This window comes from Brachycentrus maculatus, unplaced genomic scaffold (assembly GCF_059751285.1).
Source record: "Brachycentrus maculatus isolate JH-2025_06_01 unplaced genomic scaffold, ASM5975128v1 h1tg000403l, whole genome shotgun sequence".
In the NCBI taxonomy this organism is placed as follows: domain Eukaryota; kingdom Metazoa; phylum Arthropoda; class Insecta; order Trichoptera; family Brachycentridae; genus Brachycentrus; species Brachycentrus maculatus.
Window position 1 is genome coordinate 37,717 of NW_028281152.1, and position 19,834 is coordinate 57,550.

A 19,834-nucleotide genomic window follows, 5' to 3' on the forward strand; every position below is an offset into this window, starting at 1 on the left:
ATTATTATTAGAATTTAAGTTTTTTGGGATTTCTAAATTTTCAAAGGTATTCATAATTTGGCCTTTATGTGGTACAAGGTGTAATAATTTTAGTTTATGAGAGTGGAATGAGTGATTTGTATATTTTATGTGATTTGCGAATTCCGAAAAACTTACTTGACTTACGCCCCATCCCCTTCCCCTTAACTTACCCTTCTTATTTATAGAACAGATAATTATTTATTGTGTTATTGTTAATATTCAAATCTGAATATGGAAGCGTAGCTTCCGAAACTAGTTATTTTAATAAAATAAACTCAAGTGGTAAAAAAACAAATGTTTTTCTTTTACGATTTCATCATGCCGAAATAATAAAACGATTTACATTCATTTTAATATATTAAAAAAAGAATCAGCAAAAATATATCAATCGTTGATCTTAATTGAATCTTATTTTGGTGTTGATTAATGCCTTTCAAAATATTTTCCTTTCAATAAAATAAAATAATTATTTTATAAATCATTACATCAGCACTCAATTGGATTTTGCCTTCACACATATTATAATCCATTCTACAAAATACTCTGTTTTTTGTCTTAACAAATCTACAAATATTTATATAACCCGCTTAAATTGATATTCAATAATGGTCTGTAATTGAAGGATTTATTAGTAAAGTATCAATATATCGGAAAAATAAAAATGTTGGAAATAGAAAGCGGAAGATAAACAAACGGAAAATAGAGTAAATATTGGAGACGATTTTGCGAACCCGGAAGGGTTGTGTATCGTGTTTCGTTCTTTTCTACGGTTAAGGTGTGAAGATCGAACGATTTCAGGAAATTGAATAGTTTGTTTACGAAATCCACTAGAGGTAGTTTATCGGAGAGGATATTTAACTGAGCGAGATAAAGTTAAAACACGGAGAAGGCAAAAAAGTTTTGGTCACCCTATTATGATGGTTAAAGTTCAAAAAATTGTTAATTTTGTGCATGACTTTAAAATTTAGCCGAAGTCGTTTAATAAAATGAACGATTTGAAATATTATTTATTTTAAATATCAGTAAAATGGTCATGAAAATATTATACTCGTACGTATAGTTGTTATTCTTTTTAGAAAAAATAGATATTTGTTACATACATATTTCATTGACAGTCGTTGCCAGGTCGTAAGCCCTATAAATGCTCAGACCTCAATATTTCATTTGAACTCAAATATGCTTCGTCTCTGTCGAGGGATCTGATTTATTTTGGAGTTATTATTTATATTCTATTATTAGAGTAATTATTTCCCTTGATTTTTCATCTAGATTTTTTCGCCTACTATTTATTTTAAATTCCCTCATATTGTTTGAACCTTAAAATTTATATTAAACTTTTTTCTGATAAGTGATTTTGTAAAAAAGGCAATGAAAATGTCGTTTGAAATGCCATAATGATAGCAATTGTCATGTAATAAATTTTTCTTATAGTCATTCCGGATATGTAAATTCACATTACAAATTTGCCTGATTCGGCTTTTTTCACTTCACCTCGACTATCTTCGGGCACCATTTTCCAGCCGAAGTCAACCGAGTCATCGAAGATGGAATTTCTAAGCAAAGGCGTCCGCATGCGACGGACGCACTCCATTATGATTGAAGTTCGTGATAATCTTTATGAATTAATGTGCATCGTTATGAAACTCAAAATATATTGATTGACAAACGAACATTGAAGAGAGCAGTATTATAAGTAAAAGCTCAGCCAACTTACACAGGCTTACACGATCACAAGTATACATCCGTGAGTGCCTTAGTCTTTGCTGCTATTATCAATTCTATATTTACTTTTCCTTTTTACTTTATTTCCAATAAATCAGTAATTTCCTTTACACTTTTACGTACCTCATTTATATTATTTTTTGACATCTCATCAAAGATGAAGAAGAATATGGAAGTCTGGGCATTTACAGGGCTGACGACCGTCATAGGCTGGTTTAAGTGATAATTTTACACACGTGTAACATTCACCAATTCTACCCATTATTGACAACCACACTACTCAAATTCTTGAAAGTTCTATATATATGAACCAATTTAGAAACCTTGTTCTTGAATCACTAGAACTTCACTAGAGATATCTATTGGTGAGATGTAAAGAAGCTCTTTACTAAGCAGAAACTCTTATATTAGTATGTGAGGTCCAAATTCTGGACTTCAATCACACACATGAGAAACACCAGAAAATACCATTTTCATTTTTATTACTTAAGTTTATAATTTGACCAGACATTGTCAAACATTTTGAGTGTTTGGACACACTCAAAATGTTGTATCTCATTTATATGGAAAGAAAAGTATTTCTTTAAAAAAAAGTATTCCCTCGATAAAACAAAATGTGACAAAGAATAAACAACATGGCAAAGTAGCGTAAGTTTTGAGAGAGACTTGAAAACTTAAAATGTCATTTCTTTGTTTTTTCAGAGCAACACAAGTTTTTGAGTGTAATACTTTGTAAGGATATTAAAAAAAAATTGTAACAGTAATTTCAGAATAAAAGTTAACATTTATACAAATGTGTAACAAAGTTTTTGAACACGAGATATTGTTACTAAGAGATATGGTTACTTCGTATGTACAACTGTTTCCGTGATTATTTTACTTGTTACTATTAAAAAAATAAAATTGTTAAAAAATGAATTGTAATGTACGATACATATTTCACTCGTAGATCGCGTTGAAGTTAGCGGGAATTGATGGTGACTGGGAGTCGCGGGTTAAAAATGGATGGAGAAGCTTCGTGAACGGTGTTCACGAGGTCTCTGCGCGCGGTTACCGGCACAACAGAAGTAACGAGGACACGGAGAGCGCAGTGTGTGCTCGAATTATTCCATCCAAGATTGCTCGAATTATCCAAGATTGGCATGTTCAGCCACATACGCACTCATAGATAGCCCCACATGCTGAAGACAATAAACTCTAGAGCGAGTTGGGAGCTATTATTAATAATTATTAGATCTAAGAATCTGTAACGCGGAACTTTACACAAAATTCTTCAAAGTCCAGTGTATCTATTCTATGCGCCATTGACTGATAATAGAGACCAAAAATCATTTAACTGAGCTGCACCCTAATATTTGGATAATTATACTCGTATGGATTTATGACCGAACTGCCTCAAGAGCAGTAAAGATGAGGCTATCAAAATATGTTGTCATTGTTGCAGAGCTTTGGAGCTTTGTCAACCATTTGCTTTATTAAAAAAATACCAAAATTGATTCATGAAGATAGTGCGTCCGACGCAGCGGCAGTTTCTGTAAAGGAATCTAATCTTGTGGAATTTCCATAAAGATTCCCTAAGTATGTGAAATGGTCTTTATAGGTATATATCAAACCTTTTCACATATTATAATGGTAATGTCTGAAATCGTAATTGGAGGGAATGGTCTCAGGTAAAATATGGGATGCGCAATTCCTATTCACAATGACCCAAAAGAATTTATCATGTTCAATGTAATGGCGTGAAAATTTTGAATGATCTCATGAATTTATACGATTAACATATAGTTGTAGAAAATTGTAAATATGAACGTAAATGTTCAACATTAAAACATTTTGTTAAACTTTACACAATTAACAAAAAGAAATGAAAAATCAAAAGAGAAAAAGAAAAAAATTATTAATTACCAAATTATAAAGTTTAATGTAAAAATTGTCTTTATTAAAAAAAATCTTGTACTAAAACTCCGTTAATTAAAACTGCTTTGATTCTTGAAATTGTTTTAATTTTTAATTTGAGTAATTTTTATTTATTTTAAAGCAAAAATATTTAAAAAAAATTGTAATTACTCTTGTTAATTAGGATTTCATAAATGTATTTATTTTCATCGAGGAACATAAGTTGTAGCAGCATAGATATACAACCCTAAGTTCTCTGGATACTTTTTTTAACCAATGTTATCTCATCATTTTCTTTCCAATATATTAGTTGTAATGTCCTACAGTCTCAGCATCTTCACTAAAGTCATATTTATCTAATGAAATGTATTCCTCTACCAGATTTAATTTCTTAAAATAATAACCAATATAAAATCCCTCAGGTCTGTTATGATGCCCCTTGCATCATTATATGCGGATTAAGAAAATGTGTGTTATTTAAAATTTCATAGGTAAACAATATTGTATACAGTATGCACCAAAATTTGTGGCCTTATTGGTTTTAAATTATAATTTTTTTTTGTTTTTTAATCATTTAGATTCATCTGATGCAAGATTAATTGAAATGACTTCCTATACACTTCAGTTATAATTTTAAGAACTATTGTATCAATTTTTGCAACATACCAAGTATTTTGAAAGTATGCTCATTTATAATTATCAATGTTTGCCGTAATATTGATAATTATCGATGTTTGCTACATTCGACTAAATAGACTTTTTTGCTTAAGGGTGATTTAAACGTACATCAACAAGGCTGTTGGGCATCAACAAATACACAACAGAAACAGTCACAAAAGAGTTCGAATTTATTACAATTCTGACGGTTGACACTAATTTGATATTAATTTCATATCGAAATTACCGTTTATTTATTTTAAACCTGTGAGGTTTAATTACCGTACGTGATTTGCATTTTGTTTGCATCTCTATTTATAAGAATTAAATGACTTAAGAGATTCAGCTACAATAGCTAACACAAGATATATAACCCCAAGTGCCCTACTTCAGCGGTTCTCAAAGTCTACTTCGCGAATCCCTCTGCTTCGCAAGGCCTTTAAGAAGGCCTCACCGCGAAAAGCAGCATAATAAATCTGCAATAATACTGCAGTTAAAAATACAAACAAAACTATTAAAATTAAATTATGTGTTAAATTTTTCAGTATTGTAGAAGTCAGTAGTGTATAATGTACCTATTTTTGTATGATTTTCATTTAATTGTTGGAATGAAATAATGAAAACAAAATTGTATTTAGTTATTTAAAAGTTCTGTTGATTATTTACTTTTTTAAAGGGGTTCCGTTGGCAAAATGTTTTAAAAAACCTCTGCCCTTATCATTTATGTTGTATTTATTTTCCTACCTCTCATTCTTATTTTTTCTATTATTTTACATGTCTTTCACCCGCAGATATTTTCATCAAATAACTTACTTTTATATCATATTTGAGGCACCGAACTGATCACGTTTCCTTTTTATAATAGACTTACTATCCATGAAATACCACGTTGATCTGACAAATAATTCTTTGCACCATTTGGTGCGGATGGAGGTAGAAAAATCAAAATTTGTTCAAAAAAATGTGCGTTGAATTTTGAGACACCTTATACTGTCATTAGTAATTGAAACCCGACTCTCGTTTCCGTACTATCGCTCGTATCTCCAGCCAGTTTGGGATCCGTAAGTCTGATAATGCGAATTATATTTGATGTTCACCTTTTTTATGTTAGTCCCTTTGGAAGCGAATTTCATTTAGTTTTTTTTACTAAATCTAAAATTGATTTTACTACAAATTGAGCTTAAAAATCAATTAAAATGTATTGTAAACTCAGTTTTGCTTAAATCTAGTTTTTTTTTACATAATTTATTTATCTAGTACCTACAAGGATTTTTTTACATTAGCGCTATTTTTGAAATTGGCGGAAAAAAGGAACGTTTGGGTTCATTTGTTAGGTAACTCTTTTTTAACATTACACAATTTTTACAAAGCTTAATATCGCTACCCCTATTTTTTCAGATTTCAGTCAGATTTATATTCAATATTAATACGATTTTTTTGACAAATTTAAAATTCAACCACCTTGGTTTAAAAAGCAAAGTGATGTAAAAAGAAAGTGAAAAATTCCCCCATAATTAATAACAATTCTAGCCATGTTTCATAAACTGCATCCAATTTAAAAATCACTTAGATGTTAGAAGATTGTTATTATTATTATTATAGAAGAAAATTTTACCACAAATATTAAAAAAAATTCTCTGAATTTTTACCATATTTGATGACCCATTCAGAAGTATTTTTTCACTTATTCATCAAGCAGTCACTTTGGGGTGATTTCTTTTAATTTTAATTTTCAATATTTCTTGATAAACACCAGTATTTCTTAAAATCTATTTCGATTAATTTAGTTTGCTTATAATGCATAATTCAATAAACACGTGTCATAATTACAATTTTATTAGGGAGTATTAACCAATAAAAACTTTAAATAAAAAAGTTTTTTTATTTAATCATGAGTGAAAACTATTCTAAAGCTCTGAAATAAAGGGAACGAATCGTGAAACCTGTATTAAGCACATATTTTATCAAATAACATATCTGCTCGGTGTTGGAGCTTTACTTCGCTTACATTAAAAAAAATATTAGCATGTTATCAGGTTATCATAAAACATGTTTTGAATATTTGATTCAAATTAAATTAAAAATGCCTTCTATCGTAAAAGAACCACGAAATAAATGTTAAAAGCGTTTTTCTCGTTTTATATCTTCAATGAATATTCAATCTGTCATACGATGAAAGATCGCCTTTGTGAATGAACATTAACATAACTGCTCATTCAAAGGGGTAGGAATTTAATAAGATTCACTCATTAAAATAATTGATCCGAAACACAGTATTCGCCCACAGCACGATGGCGCCTGAAGTAGTATCAAGTATCAGTCGAAGACTCTAACGAAAATAATGGATCGTATTGCACAGCCAAATTGTTAAATCATCAAAAGAAAAATACACAAAGGATGATCAAAGGAGGCCGTATTAGTGGTAGAATGAAAAGACCTGAAGTTAATATTTAATTCATAAACGGAAGAAAAGCAACATAATAGGAAACCTGTAATTTTGTTGTCAAAATGTGTTCGAGGATTTTTATTTATTTTTTCAAGACTCACTTCTCAACATTAAGTACAATTGTGACATTGGCGCACGTGATTTTTCATTATCTAAATAAATATGTATTTAATGTGTGTCGGAATGCAACAAAATAATGTTAACGTATTGAAAGCATTGTTAACATTTTAGTATGGTAATATGACACTCTCCTTATCATTCATCGTTCACTTTGTGTAATTACACTTTTAAACATGTTATTTGTCAGGTATTTTTTTGACACATTGTATTTCATAGTTATATTGTGTAAAGTAATCACTTAAACCAGCCTATGACGGTCGTAAGCCCCGTAAATGCCCAGACTTCCATATTCTTCTTCGTCTTTGATGAGATGTCAAAAAATAATATGAAAATAACTCCTGTAATTGGAGATAATCCAGATTTTGTGAATAAGTATTTGGACACACTCAAAATGTTGTAAATAAATTATCTGATCAAATTATAAGCTTAATAATAAAAATGAAAATGGTATTTTCTGGCGTTTCTCATGTGTGTGATTATAATCCAGGATTCGGATCTCACATACTAATATAAGAGTTTCTGCTTAGTAAAAAGCTTCTTTACATCTCACCAATAGATGTCTCTAGTGAAGTTCTAGTGATTGATGAACAAGGTTTCTAAATTGGTTCATATATATAGAACTTCCAAGAATTTGAGTAGTGTGGTTGTCAATAATGGGTAGAATTGGTGAATGTTACACGTGAGTAAAGTGATCACTTAAACCAGCCTATGACGGTCGTAAGCCCCGTAAATGCCCAGACTTCCATATTCTTCTTCATATTTGATGAGATGTCAAAAAATAATATAACCTTGAATGTTTTCGCAGATACTTTGTGGCACATTTAATAAACTAAAATAAAACTAGAACTTTGTCTTTTAGAATTTTTATTGGTAATTTTCTCCATCTGGTTTCGACAATAACCTTATCATCTGTACTGAACATGTTTATTCCTCATGATGACAAGGTTCTTGTCAAAACCAACCGGTTGAAGAACCAATAAAAAAGTGGTTTAAAAAAAAGTTCTAGTTTTATTTTATAAAGTTTTAAATATATGTATTTTTTAAATTTACTAAATCATATTCAAAACCTTTAATAATGCTTTTAAATTTAAATGCTATTTCGAAATATGCGTTGTAATTTTAATTTTGTACTCCATTTACTGGTTTTGGATATATTCCACGGATATATTGGTCGAAGTAGTTTATGTTATTCTTAAAATGGCATTTGAGAAAAAAGAAGAAAAGAAACAGAGAACACAAGAAAATCTTAAATAGATTACCTGGGTTTCCACTTTGCTTTTGCGTAAAGCCAAATGGAAAAAAACTACAGTTTTAAAACTTAACTCACGTTTTGGATAATGTGAATAAAATCCTTATGTAAATGCTAATAATAGAGCGAACGGGCCTATAAAGAAACAAAAAATGTATTTTCTCAAAAATAAGTTTTTTGTAGTGCCCAATAAATATAGGAGTTAAATATTACGTGTTTTATTTTGATCTACTTATGAAATTGATGAAATAATATTATTATTATTAGATAGTATTATCACAATTAAAATACATACTTATTTAAATTGAAAATATTGAACAGACATACATTTTAAATAAACGTACATACATAAACCTCTTTTTTAAGTTAACAGGCAAGTTGTGTTTGAAAATAGGAATCAAATTATTAAATAAATAATTATGCGTAGGGGTTAAACCTAGAAATTATAAGAGACAATAAACCTTGTAAATGCCTAGACTTTAATATTCGTACCCTTAAAACTTAAATCACAAGGTTATTTTAGTTTGAAAGTACGAAAAATAATAATCTCTTCTTTTTCAAATATTTAAAGGTGACTTTATTGACCCACTTTAGAAATCTTTTTCTAACCAGATTATTTTCTGCGTAAGTCATCTCGTTTATCATTTTTTCGGATATTAACAAACAAATCGCACGTTTCTTATTGACCCAGTAATTCCCTGAGGAAGTAAGGGGCCTTATTATTTGAAAGAATGAGAGCTGCTGCCTCTTGCCTGAGGGGGATTTTCTTTTACTGTTTTCTTTTAGTAATATGCTTTTAACGAGTTCGTTATAATATGTTACTTTTAGATTGTTCGTTATAATACAGCGTGGGAGGGTTACAATAATATGAAGAGATGTCATTAAAATGTCACATGAGGCTCATTCATAAAGCTTAATAAAGTATATTACGATATGCTATCAATCTGAAGATTACATACGCGATACGATAAGTAGTACCATATCATATATAAATCTTATAAACATTAACAAAACTGTTTTTACTATAATAACTGGTAAATTTACCGCGTTCGATATAAACTACGATTTAATAATGATGGAATAGTAGGAAATTGTAAAATAAGTGTAAATATTTCATTATAATAATATCATTGTTTGAAGTGTTACATTATTTTTGCGTGAATTATTATTTATTTTATTCACGTAAACATTTTTTTTTTAAATCCATGAACATAATTTAAAACACATGTTTTTACACTCGTTTATAAAAGTCAAAATGTCTTTTTTTCGACAGCTCTCGATGTTTCTCGATCAGCAAAAAGCTGTCAAAAATATGTGGACAGCAAGAATTAAAAAAAAAAGTTTTTATAACATTTTCATGGACACAACCTTCGATGTTTCCAACCTTTGAATATTCGATAACCTTTGTTTATATAGGTTTTTCACATAAGAAAAAAAGATCATTAATAAGTACACCATTATTATTTTTTTTTTTTATTTAACACTTATAATAAAAATCAACGCAAAAATATAAACAAGACTCGTCAAGTAAAAATTAAAGCAGTTATCGGATTCGAAATAAAAAAATCGGATTTGAATTTATGAAGAACACTTACATAATCTTACATTTGTTCTCTACATATATTTTTTCAAATAAGAAGAGACATACACATTCTTTATGTGAAATTCTTAACTTATTGTATTTTTGCAAAATTATGTAAATCAATGCGTTATTGTTAATGTCAAATTACATGCATCACCTCGGCATTTGACGAATAAGTCAGATTTTCCAATATAACCTAATTATTTATAGGCAGTCATTTCAAAGAAAAATAATAATTTAATAAATGGGAAAATATTCTCATTCAATAAATTAATTAAAGCAGTTTCTGGCGATAGTTTTTACCAATCGACCGAAATATTTAGCACATTGCAATATATAAGGAGGCGGAAAATTCTAACAAAAAATAATTAGCGAAAAACATTATGCTGTATTTGTAAGATCGGGGCTGCATACTTTCAATTTGAGCGGTTATCTCACATTATATCTACATATATATGTTACCACCAACTATTTCCGTCTGTCTTAAAACGATTCTCAAAAGAATAAATTGGTCTTTGTTATCCAATTATACATTGAAAAGATAAACATACATTGTGAAATTGTACATATGTACGATGCATGATACATGCAAAGTTACGTGTTGTATAATTGAATACTCGTATGTACAGCGAATCGAGTGGGGTTAAATTTATAGTAACACCTGTCGTGGATTCGAGCCAATAAAATCATGTTTCAAATTTTAATTTTGTAAACGTCGTATTCTCGTCAATCTATTTGAAAACCGGGAAGCAAGGTGTAAAAGGCAAATTAATATTTGATGAATTTTAGAGTGAATACGGCTTGTGTTTTTTAAATATTATTTATTAATATACATATCGCTTACTCCTTTCAACAACGTCATATTTAAAAAAAATCGACAATTTTTAGCAGTGCGTGTTTTCGGAATGCCCAGAAAATGTACTTTATCCCAGTAAAAGCGTCATATTTATAACTTAATATTTACCCGCTACAGAGCAGAAATGTTGTTTTTGCATTTTGAAGAAAATGTATTGTTTAATTATTTTTAGAAACAAACTAAATATTTTTCAAATGGAGAAAAACCTTCAGGTTTTACCTAAAAAAAATCTGTTGCACAGAAAAAAAGGTACAATAAGTGGATTGATATTTATTTTTAAAACATTTCATTATATTTTTAAACTTTGAAAACGATCTACTGAAAAATCAAGGTTTTTGAAATATGACGTTGTTACAAATCGGAATGAAAATAAACATATTTAAATTCAAAATAACAATTACAAAATCAGGAAGATTTAATTAAATGAAGACGTAAAATACATTTTTGTGTTTCATTGTTTAGTTTAGGCCGTGACGTCGGCGTTGTTATTTGTGGGTAAGGTTATTATTGGGTCGATGGTTTCAATTTGGGATTTATATCTCTCACCTGATTGACATGTAAGTCAATCAACGTGGCTCACGTCACTCTCAGTATTTGCAAGATTTACTGAAAAAAAAAACAAGCTAATAAGGAAAAAAAATCTACTTTGATCAAAAAGGGGTGACAGGTTAAATTTGGCGTAGGACAAGCGAACAATATTAAAACCCCCTTTCAGAAACGTGAAGGTATAAAAATAAGTTACATTATAACTTTTGTTTCAATTCAAAATCTTGCTCGGAAAACCTTTATTTCTTTGTCAAAGTATCAAGGCCGTACCAAGACTTAAAACCGTATCAGTTTTTTTAAACAAAAGCAAATGATTTCTCAAAATCTGTAGACACGAGCAAAATATATGAGCGGGATCGAATTGAAACATTGAATCAAATTATAACTTTTTAAAAGAAGTCGTTACTTGATTCGGTTTTTGGAGTCAATCATTCAAAGCTTATCACGCCAATCAGCGCACAAATTTGATTGCGTAGTGCGTGTTTCAAGCTTCTAGTATATTTAAGAATAAAACATCAAAAACTTAAACTAGAATGAAATATAAACCGAGAAAAAGTTACAAAAACCATCCAATAGGGTAATCGAAAAAATAACCTTTACTCATTTGTCACATATCTAGTATGCAGGTACATATATTTGTGTGAAAATTTCTGTAAGCGTAGAATTTTTGTGTAATATCACCAAGATTACGCGTGGTATCAAAAATTGACCAACGAAATAAAAACTGTAAGAATCAGATTCAAGTAGGATTCCTTCTTATTTTAATAGGTTCTTCGGAATTTAACAGTTTATTACATAAATTTGATTGTTATCAACATAATCATTTTCCACAATATTTGACGATTGTGACGATTCACTAAAGCATTTTTACTCAACCTACAAGCGTTTCATGAAATTTGTTTAAAATATCGAGTGCCTTCGGCTAAAATGTATACATATATCCAGCGTCATTAACGAAATTCGAAATGGCAAATTATTGTTTGTGAATTTCAGGAATTGAACTTCGCAGCGAAACTGACACCAAGCTGGGGATATATTTCCAAAGCCCTGATGACATAAAAGATAGACAATTCAGACTGAAAGAAATTAAGCTTTTAAATTAATTTCATGCCCGCGGCGACGATTGTTTCCCGGACGTACTTGTGCCAAACAAAACATTCCCTAATAAAATACATTTTTCCGTTTCGCGTTAATGGGCCCGACTTATTTTGAAATTTCGTGAAAAAACGTAATGAATTACGCGGATGTGCCATTTTTCTGAAAACGTTAATTGTTCTATTTTATAATGACGCTTATTATACCCTGAACTGCAAATCATTTTAAGACTTTTACATTTAAATACCTCATTAATAACATCATGACAATTTTGTTCTTAAACACCTCAATTAAATACAATATGTAAAAAACAAATATAAAAAGTGAAATAGAGACATACCCAGTTTGTTCTCTGAACAACATAGATATCTCTAAAATATATCGTTAATGTTATAATATTCAAATTAAATACTCAAATCACAAAGCAGAACGATATTACTCTTACATTTTGACATCTCGACATAGATGAAGAAGAATATGGAAGTTCTTCATCTACCTTGAGATTTAAAAATGTTATAATAACTTCTTTATGGAGAAAACCCAGATTTTGAACACGTATTTATACACTTACTCCAAATTTTGTGAATATAAGTCTTCTTTTTACCGTCATCTCCATCAAATCGATATCACTCTCGCGCTTCGGGTAAGCAGTCTTTGGTAATATTAAATAAGTTTAAGAGTAAAAAATCACTTGTTATTGTTTTGACCTCCCTAAAAATTGAAGCGGAGATCTCCAGCACGGTAGGTCAATACTCTATCCATTAGTTTACGGAGGCAGACATTTCAGTTATGTTTTTTAAAATCCCCTCAAAGTTGAACCCTTATTTAATAATTATTTAAATCCAATTATTTAACCACTTCACTATGGAGGCGGTTACTAAAATACTTAGTTTAATAGAAATATAAAATTGACAGAATTCTTCATACATATGATATAAATTGATGATATGTCGAATAACCTTGGCCATGTTTTAACATATCAGTTATAACGATTATTTTTTTTTAATTTTATTTATTAATATGGTTACAATGTTTTTTTTCTACTATTTTAATTCATTTTTTAAACATTCCTAACAATCTTAAAATAAAATTTATTTTCTTTATTTTTCCCAAATACAAATAAATGAATTAACTTTGTTAACAATACCAAAACATAGACAAGCTAGCACCTGGAAAGAGTGTTTTTTTTTAAATTGAAAATACTATAAAACCTGCAATTGTTAAATTTAAAAAAAAGTTATGTTCGTATCACAATTTTAAATATCTGCATTTAATTTTTCTTATAAAAATAATATTTGTGTGTTTAATTAGTGCATGAATGAAGGTTTTATTCTTACGTTTACGTTATGTTCACATCATTATTGCATGAAAAATATGCTTTCATGTTTTACGACTCACTAACGCGAAATACCTTTTTCAACGTCTAAAATATAATGATTATTTTTCTCTTTGTTTCAGATTCTGGAAAATTCTCTTTGGAGAGCATCAACTCTTACTACGGAATAACTCGCAACATATTTTATGTAAAGGAGTCCAATCTTTGTGAATATATTAGGAACTCAAAACTAATATCCCTTTCTTATGCCTTTAGAATATCGACCCGAGTGGAAAATTTTGACAATGTAATCAATTATTCAAAGTATCGACAATAGAACCAAATGATATTGTATTCAATCGATTTGCCATGGGACATGAAAAGACGGTGTAAAAAAGTGTTTGTTCTAGATTTTTTTTTAGTTTTTGTATCAAAAGACATATGTAGCTAGTATTTTGATGAGTGAAAAGTTTGGATAAATTTATGAAAATGACGACCCCGGCCAGTGTGGATATGCACGCCTTGTGCCTGAACTACACCAACAACCTAATATCGAGCAATGGACTGGCCCCAACTCCCGGCGCCGGAACAGCGGGCTGGGCTGATCTGTGCACCAATAACGCTACATGGTTCGACGAATACAGTCCATCGGGAGTAGACGAGCTAGAGAGAATCGTCTCGCGAGTAGTGCCAGTTTTCTTCGGAGTCATCGGACTAGCCGGACTTCTGGGAAACGCTCTAGTAGTTTTGGTCGTTGCGGCAAATCCAGGAATGAGATCCACAACCAACTTGCTGATCATAAATCTCGCTGTAGCGGACTTGTTATTCGTTATATTCTGCGTGCCTTTCACAGCTACGGATTACGTTTTGACGCAATGGCCTTTTGGAGATGCTTGGTGCAAGCTCGTGCAATACCTCATCGTGGTAACGGTACACGCGTCCGTGTACACTTTAGTTCTGATGTCTCTAGATCGGTTCTTGGCTGTCGTTCATCCGGTGGCGTCGATGGCCTTGAGAACGGAGAGGAACGCCATAAGGGCGATAGCGCTGGCGTGGGTGCTGATCTTGAGTACGGCGGCTCCCGTGGCGATATGTCACGGCGAGGCGCAATACTGGTACCAGGGCCGGTCGCAGTCCTCCTGCGTGTTCCTGCCGGGCGGGTTCTGCAAGAGGCCGGGGTTCCAGCTGGCGTTCTTGGCCTCCGCGTACGCGGTGCCGCTGGCGCTCATCTGCGGGCTGTACGTGCGCCTGCTGGCGCGGCTGTGGCGCGCCGCCCCCGGGGGCAGACTGTCAGCCGAGGGGCGCAGGGGCAAGCGGAGGGTCACGCGCATGGTGCTGGTGGTAGTTGCTGCCTTCGCGTTTTGCTGGCTTCCGATACACGTAAGTAACTCTTATTTATTTAATTTTGTATATTAAAACACTGTGGTGTGGCAATATAACACTCTCCGTATCATTCATCCTTTAATGGCTGTACTCGCCGATAATATATTTTGTACATTAAAAGCATTGTTAACTTTGTAGTATGGTAATATAACACTTTCCTTATCATTCATCGTTTAGTGGTCGTACTCGCCGATAATATATTTTGTACATTTAAAGCATCGTTAACTTTGTGGTATGGTAATATAACACTCTCCTTCTAATTCATCATTTAATGTGGTATTACACAAAGGTAACGATAAATGATAAGGAGAGTTTTCTTATACACATATATATTATAAATATTGACTATTTTTTACCAAACTCAAATATTTTTGCCTAAATTGAATATTTATGTTAATGAATCGTACACTTATATCAAAACGTCAAAAAACAATCATAAAAATCATCTTCGCTGATACAATGTTTTATTTTTATTTTTTATTTATAAATAGGAAAATATGTACTTGTGTTATTTAAATAAAATGATGTATTTTCGTCTTCGTTTATTCGTTACATTACTTTTCCTCTTTTTAATCATGAATTAAGGCGACGTTGTTATCAGTAGTGTGAGCGTAATATTGTCCTTAAACATTATTTTAATAGGACTACATCAAAAGGAATCATATTTTAATGGGTTTATAAATCCTCCGTAAAGAAAAGTGTGTACAAAGCATGTCATTACGTATAAAATGTTATGTTTAGGATGCTCCGAAACTCTCTAATATTTCACCTTGTGAAATATAATCTCTTGCCGTTAGGATTAACTAGAGAAGACGTTCGGAGCTCTTTTGCGATATAAAACCGCGCGCAAACAGAAGCCGTGTCATTATAACCGTTTTTACTGCTCACAATGTACATAATATAATACACGTGTAAAATCCATCTGCCTCGTACTGTTTGTGATTCCGAAATAAATCCGGCGTGTCTTGGAAATAAAGCTCTAATCCGGTAATCTTTAATGGAATTCCCAAACCGACAGAACTTTTAAAAGAGAGGATGTTATTGTCTCGAGGAAACATATATTTAGCGGGTTAGTTTATCGCCTAACACCTCCGCACGCTGCCTTCTATTTGTGTTATCAGCGAACTCATTTGTTTCATCTAGACTAAATCCTTTCATTCAATGGCAATCCGCCTTTCTTCATTCATGAGTCTGTAAGTAAGTTGTTTCATTAACCGAATAAAAAACGCACGTTTAAAGAGGTGTACAGGAAGAGACTATAGATATATTCACAATATTATCAATATTTAAAGCATTTACTTTGTGGTTAGTGCTTTTTACTTTTTATAATCAAAATGTAACTTTGTTTTAAAATCACATAAAAATATTTTATTATGACTTAATTATAATGTCTACCGGTTTCAAAGCTAACCGGTAGACATTATAATTGAGTTGTAATATAATATTCAAAGTGATTTTAAAACAACGATACATTTTAATTATAAAATCTAATAATATCACAAAGTTAGTGCTTTAAATAAAAATTATTTTTACTTTTGTATTTTTTTACAGAAATGTTAGTAATATAAGTATTTAACCGCTCACCGAGATTTTTATATCTACCGGTTTCGAGACGTACCCGTTTCTTCGTCAGGACAATCACTACCACATCATGCAAATAATACTACCCGTAACTAATATAGGACTATTTACACACTTAACACAAAATGTTTAACACATGCGATTTTGGTCGACCAGAAGACATACACTAGGGGTTGCAGCACAAACATGCGTTAAGAGCCGGGGACTAACATGCACTATAGATACATATTTTACATAGACTAAAGATACGTATTATACACAGACCATAGATACATATTTTGTTCGCCTCCGTAGTGTAATAGTCAGTACGCATTTTTACCGTTCTGGAGGTCCCGGGTTCGATTCCTAGGGGGGTCAAATAAATAAAAGTGATTTTTTCACTCTAATATTTATTCAATATTACCCTGGACTGGTACCTGAAGTGGAGGGCTGATCACCTTTCCTTCATGTGTTTACGATCAAGATAATACTGCGTTTATATAATGCAGTGCCCTATACACTATTGGGGTGTTGATAAGGGTTTAAATGAGAAAAAAAACATCCATATTTTACACAGACTGTGGATATATATTTTACGCTACACAACCACGCGCACCGTGAAGTGTGAAGTCCCCGCGGGACGATCAATAAAATTGTCAACATCTCTATGAGAGTTGTTCATTGATGCGACAAATTAATCGTCACAGGGGTTATTGAAGTAATTGACGTTTTCGATTTCTCGCTGATGGAAAATTATGTAAATTCTAATTCATGGCAAACTCTATCTTCTGTGTATTTTTATTATTGATTGATTTGGCAATAACTTTGAATAAAATGATTATCTATATATATAAAAGACGCTTTTATAGTCCACTTTTTTTTAGTTTGTTAATGTAAACACGACTAGCTTTGAGAAATAAATGTCTTCATTAAGTGGCGCTAAAAAAAAACTACGATGAATGATAGGGAGACTGTTGTAAAAAGTAACAGTTTTTTTCCCTTCTTATTGTTGACGAAGAAGTTGTCAAATTATGTTTGTTTTATAAATAATTAAGTTTTCTTCAACTCTTGTGATAAAATTTCTTAGTACAGATATAGGTTCAATCGAAAATAAAGAAAAATAATTGTTTGCCACTGTTTGTTCTGTATAGAAAAGAAATAAGAACAAGATTTATAAAAAATGATTTTAGAAAACACTTGTTTTTTACCACTTGAGTTTTATTATAGACTACATGTTTCAGAAGTTAAACTTCCATCATTCAGCTCTATATATTATCCTTGACTTTTGAAGATCTAACCATACGCCAAAATTACTTTCGTTATTACGGTAAAAGAACATTCCTTCATATTTATGTTTTTATATTTTATTTATATGTACTTATATGTGTATGTTCCATTTAAGATAATATTACACAAACGTATGGTTAAGAAAAACTCATTTATTTCGATGACGTGGTAGACTTTCACCACCATAGACAAATGTTTTAACTGCTATACTATACATTATTATACATCATTATACATTACTATACATTATTATTGTACTATACATTATTATACAGACCTGAATGATGGAAGTTTAACATCTGAAACATGAAGTCTATAATAAAACTCAAGTGGTAAAAAACAAGTGTTTTCATTAATCATTGTAACATGTCTTACCACAAAGTTAATGCCGAAACAATAAATAAAAAGATTTATAAAAATGAACAATCTTGTTTTTAAGATCATTAAAAAGTATTATTTATGCCTTTATTCATTCGCAGCGAGATACAATTGTGTAAAAATTAAAATCAATTTTGGTATTTCATTTTCCCCATAAATTAATTTGCGTACTAAACAATAAAGGGATAAATTACTTTGTCGTTATGTTTTAACGAGACAAATATTTTGTATTTTGTAAAAGCAACCAAAGATCGATTATCTTACAATTACCAAGTTTTTAAGTCATTATTTCAATTACGAAAACAACTTCCTCATTAAAGCCACGAAAATACGAAAACATACGAAGGAATAAAAGAAAAGTTTTCTTACAACAAAGATATTTTGATAGTAATTTGCAATAATACAAGATTCGTAAAAGTTTTTTTCTGATTTTCCAAGCGTAGAGGAAATATTATCGAAGGATTATTATTGTGTGTTTTTTTTTAAAAATATTGCAACAAAGACGATGAGGGTTTTGAAAAAAAATACGGAATTGCTTAAAAGTTTAAAAGGCTTGGGTTTGGTGATCAGTTTATACAAAATTTAGAAATAAAAATGCGGACACACTCAAAATATTGAAAACATAATTAATACGCTTTATATACTGTCCGTCTTCGTAGTAGTAGTAGTTGGAGCATTTGTCTATGGTGGTGAAGGTCTACCACGTCATCGAAATAAATGAGTTTTTCTTAACCATACGTTTGTGTAATATTATCTTAAATGGTACATACACATATTAGAACTTACGAATACTTAATAAATAAAATAAACTAAATCAAATATAAAAACATAAATACGAAGAAATGTTTTGTTACCGTAATAACGAAAGTAATTTTGGCGTATGGTTAGATATTCAAAAGTCAAAGATAATCCTGACAAGCTTTAAACGCCATTACCAATTATTTTTAAGTTCAATTACTGTGAAAATAATTTGAAAAACACCATTTCAATTTCAATTTTTGATTTTAGATATTCTGAACCTTGGTACTTAATATTTTAAGAAATTTTAATTATTTCATGTCACTCTATATCAACTCTATTTTTTTTTCAAATGACAGTCACCAACTTGTTTTAAATTGCATCAACTGTATAACCATAATAATATTTCTTTAGTCATAAGTATGTTTTAAGTCGCATTCATTATATATGACAAAAACAACTTTAGGCAGAAAACGGTTATAACTAAACATGATTAAAAAAAATTATGTACATGGTATTATATTTGTTTGTCGATGATCGAATTTTATACACTTATTCTAAATAAGAACATGGACTTTCATTGTCAGAAAACATGAGATTATTAATAAAAATATCGATCTAAGAGAATGATATGAAATATTAAAATGTGGAAAATAAGTTTCATATAAGTAATTTATTTTTCTTGTTTATATCGACAAAGATATTTTATTTATATTTTATTTTTTTGTTAATATTACACTTTATACAATAGTAATAAAATTTCAATAAATTTTGTAATTTTATGTAACGGTTTTATTCAAATTAACTCAAATGATTTATTTATTAAACTTCTTGTACAAAATTAACATAACTATAAAAATGTTTTTATATTATTTTTTGACATCTCATCAAAGATGAAGAAGAATATGGAAGTCTGGGCATTTACGGGGCTGACGACCGTCATAGGCTGGTTTAAGTGATTCAAGAACAAGGTTTCTAAATTG

The 19,834-nt window shown here is 30.6% G+C and overlaps 1 protein-coding gene across 1 annotated transcript in view; it reads left to right on the forward strand.

The window, feature by feature from the left end:
- Positions 1 to 19,834, forward strand: part of LOC148302873 (allatostatin-A receptor-like) — a 141,541-nt gene that overhangs the window by 10,987 nt on the left and 110,720 nt on the right. Inside the window, exon 2 of the mRNA XM_088270915.1 lies at positions 13,649 to 14,885. Coding sequence (XP_088127041.1) covers positions 13,989 to 14,885 — 897 coding nt within the window. The 5' untranslated portion in view covers positions 13,649 to 13,988. The remainder of the gene's footprint in view (positions 1 to 13,648; positions 14,886 to 19,834) is intronic.